Source organism: Drosophila tropicalis, unplaced genomic scaffold (genome assembly GCF_018151085.1).
Source record: "Drosophila tropicalis isolate 14030-0801.00 unplaced genomic scaffold, ASM1815108v1 contig_593, whole genome shotgun sequence".
NCBI lineage: Eukaryota > Metazoa > Arthropoda > Insecta > Diptera > Drosophilidae > Drosophila > Drosophila tropicalis.
Genome location: NW_027173070.1, coordinates 22,014,468 through 22,017,599, shown reverse-complemented (window position 1 = coordinate 22,017,599; position 3,132 = coordinate 22,014,468). Strand labels below are relative to the sequence as shown.

At 38.6% G+C, this 3,132-nt stretch overlaps 1 protein-coding gene across 1 annotated transcript; it reads right to left on the bottom strand.

The window, feature by feature from the left end:
• Nucleotides 1–965: 965 nt before the first annotated feature.
• On the bottom strand, nt 966–2,158 carry PpY-55A (Protein phosphatase Y at 55A). Its single transcript, XM_068289022.1, has 2 exons — nt 1,613–2,158; nt 966–1,548 (listed from the first exon to the last, which is right to left on the bottom strand). Exons 1-2 carry the CDS (start codon nt 2,001–2,003, stop codon nt 1,037–1,039), a joined length of 903 nt encoding a protein of 300 aa, XP_068145123.1. The 5' UTR covers nt 2,004–2,158; the 3' UTR covers nt 966–1,036.
• Between the last annotated feature and the right edge of the window lie 974 nt (nt 2,159–3,132).

Sequence of the window (3,132 nt, the reverse complement as noted above, 5' to 3'; positions counted from 1 at the left end):
AAGCCAATACACCGATTGTTTTGATTTATATATAGCAATAAAATTATTTTAGCATAAATATAGAATCTGTTAAAAGATTAAAAAAGACTAGTTGATAGTTTGGTTTTGGTTTGGAGGTCTTACGTTTTTTATTCCTTTTTCGTACAGTGCATTTGGCCAAGGGGATAAGGCATCAGGCAGTGGCCTGGCTTATAGCTAGACAGTAAAATAAATAAATGTGATTTGTCATTTTGCAAAACATAAAGCGTGCAACGGTTTTGTTGGTAGAGCGCATTAAATTGCAGTCAAATGGCACGCTGTGTGCATGCCAAATGCTAAAAGCCAGGAACCCAAGAGTAAAGCCATAAGAAAGGAACAGGATCACAAAACTTACACAAACACACATAGAGGACGGTACATCTATTTTTTTTTTGGCTGCCGGAACTTGTCTACATATGTACATACATATGTGTGCGGGGTATTAAATTATTCGAGCGTGCCCAGACTTAGCTTTAGATATTCCATGTACTTTAGTATGCAAGACTGAGCACAGAATCCGAGAATTCAAAGCAAAAAACTCAGCCAAAGTTGTTAGAATAGAAGCATCAGTCCTCATTTGCAGCAAATCAGCATCATAGCATCAGCATCAGGCATCAGAGGCAACTCGAAGTCAAGTCAAGTCGAGTCAAGTCAGTCAGTTCAAGTTAAGAGGCATGTAAAATTCATTTGACTGAGCAAAAGTTGCAAATGAAATATCAAAAGATGCGTGCCAGCCAGTCTGAAAGACATCCATATGTATATGTATATAATATATATATATCTATCCATTCAGCCACCTGTCGTCCGCCCAACTGATGCTGACATGCCAATGCCAATGCCAAGGTGATTCTGTGGCTTAGGATGGGGGGGCAATGTCCCGCCATTGACCTTTCAACAGTCCTTCAGTCTAACATATTCGTATTCAAGTGATTTTTTTTCTTTCACAATTTGTTTTGATATTGGACTGTCTACACACTTTATTATATGATACCATAATTTACAGGGTCATCCCCATCGTTTACATTTCGTCTTTTTTAAAGGGCTTCAATATGTAAAACGAACAGGTTAAATCGCTACTAACTTTCATCACGCCACCAGCATTGTCCATCTCCCCGCAATAGTTTGGAGCCGAGAATATGGTGATTAAATGGCGATCGGCAAAGAACTCATAGCCGTCCTCGACCACCTCATGGGCCCTTACAACCAAATCCAAGTCGTGTCTTCTAATGAACTGCTTAACAATTAAGTCATCGAAGGTGTAACTCACCCCTCGCGAGTTGTACCCCCAGCCCTTGGTGGACCGGTTAACATCGGCCCAGAGCAAATCACACATAACTCCAGTAGAGGGCACCTCACTTGGACGACGCAGTTGGCGGATTTGGTCCATTTGATGGAGGTTGGGACTCAAGCCACCGTGACAGCAAAAGATACGTTCCCCCACAATGGCAGCCACGGGCATAACATTAAAGCAATCGGTAAAATTGCGCCATAGTTTGATATTATAGCGCCTCTTGATCTCATCAAAGAAGCCTATCAATCGTTATGATCTTATAACCATCTATTATACACTAACAATTAGCTAAAGCAGTCTCACCATAGATCCTATTTATGCTGGCGCACTCATGATTACCACGCAAAAGGAAAAAATTCTCCGGATAACGCACTTTGTAGGCCATCAGCAGGCAAATCGTCTCCAGGGATTGTTTGCCTCGATCCACATAGTCGCCCAGAAACAAGTAATTTGTATGTGGCGGCCAACCACATGCCTTAAATATTCGCATCAAATCTGTATATTGTCCGTGAATGTCACCGCAAATGGTCACAGGGGCATCCAGCTCGACCAGCATAGACTGACGTGTGAATGATTCGCGTGCCTGCAGGCACAAGCGTTGTATCACCTCCTCATCCAATTGACAATTGGCACCGTTCAGATTCTTCAGCGTCGCAATTATCTCATTAATTTGAGCCACCGACAAAGCCGCCATCGTTGATTTCGCAATAAAAACTCACACAAAACAAAACAAAAGAAAAAAAAACAAAATTATAAATCACAGGAATTTTGCTTCGCTGTACATATTTCGATTGAAAAAACTCGGAAAGTGAGATCAAAAAACTATATTTCAATTTTAATCGAGTTAATTCAAGCTTCATTCGAAATGAAACAAAACGTGAATGCAAATGACAATTTTAAAGTAAATGTTAATTAAATTCAATTTTTTAATTACGTGCTTGGATTAATAGCCCCAACGATTGATTGGCAATTTAAATTTTCATTTATTAGTTAATATGAACAATTTAAAGACGGTAGATGACATTAACTTTTCGAAAAAATACAAATTATTATTATTAATCTTTATTATTCATTTGGGAAACTTAAAAAACCAAATTCATACAAAGTATTTGGTCGTTCTTAGTGCTAATGTTGAATCGATTTGACTCTTTTCGAAAAGTCAAAGGGTTAAGGGTTTTCAAGGTGGGGAACTATCTTGGTTACAAAATGAAATGAAAAGAACTAAACATTGTTCATTTACTGACTAAACCAGAATATTTATAAGGGGGGTAGGGGGTATTATCAAAACCAGAGGGCCGGGGCTAACTACGAACGGACATGGCTGATCAAGAATATATATACTTTGTATGATCGGAGATGCTTCGTTCTATGCGTTGCACACTTCTGACCAAAATTAATTGACCCTTTTTGCAAGGGTATAAAAAGAAGGAAAATAAAAACATAAATGAAGTTAGGAAAGGCAACACAGCAGCCTTTTTGTAAATTGTTAAATGGAAAAATATATATTTTGTGTTCTTCGTAACTCGGAACCGTAATCTATCCATTATTCCCGTACAACTATGTAAATAGGTCTTTTTCGGTGAGATGGCCTCAATGGTAAGTTTATTGAACACTATTGTGGATGGCGGGCAGAAAGGATAACGCCAAATGTCTCAGTTTAAACCACTTAAAAGGACAATCAACGGAAAAATGTGAAAGACGGAAAGTGTCCTGTTGAAAGAGTTCATGATAATTGACATTTGTACTTTGTAGGACCCAGGGGATTTCGAATACAGCTTGCATACGGTAAATAGATAAAGTATTTGTTGCGTAGTAGATTCATT

Excerpts from the sequence above, each read along its gene's own strand:
- PpY-55A (XM_068289022.1), bottom strand. The coding sequence starts at position 2,003 with ATGGCGGCTTTGTCGGTGGCTCAAATTAATGAGATAATTGCGACGCTG. Across the intron at positions 1,549-1,612 it reads CAGCATAAATAGGATCTATG|GCTTCTTTGATGAGATCAAG; the intron begins GTGAGACTGCTT and ends AACGATTGATAG.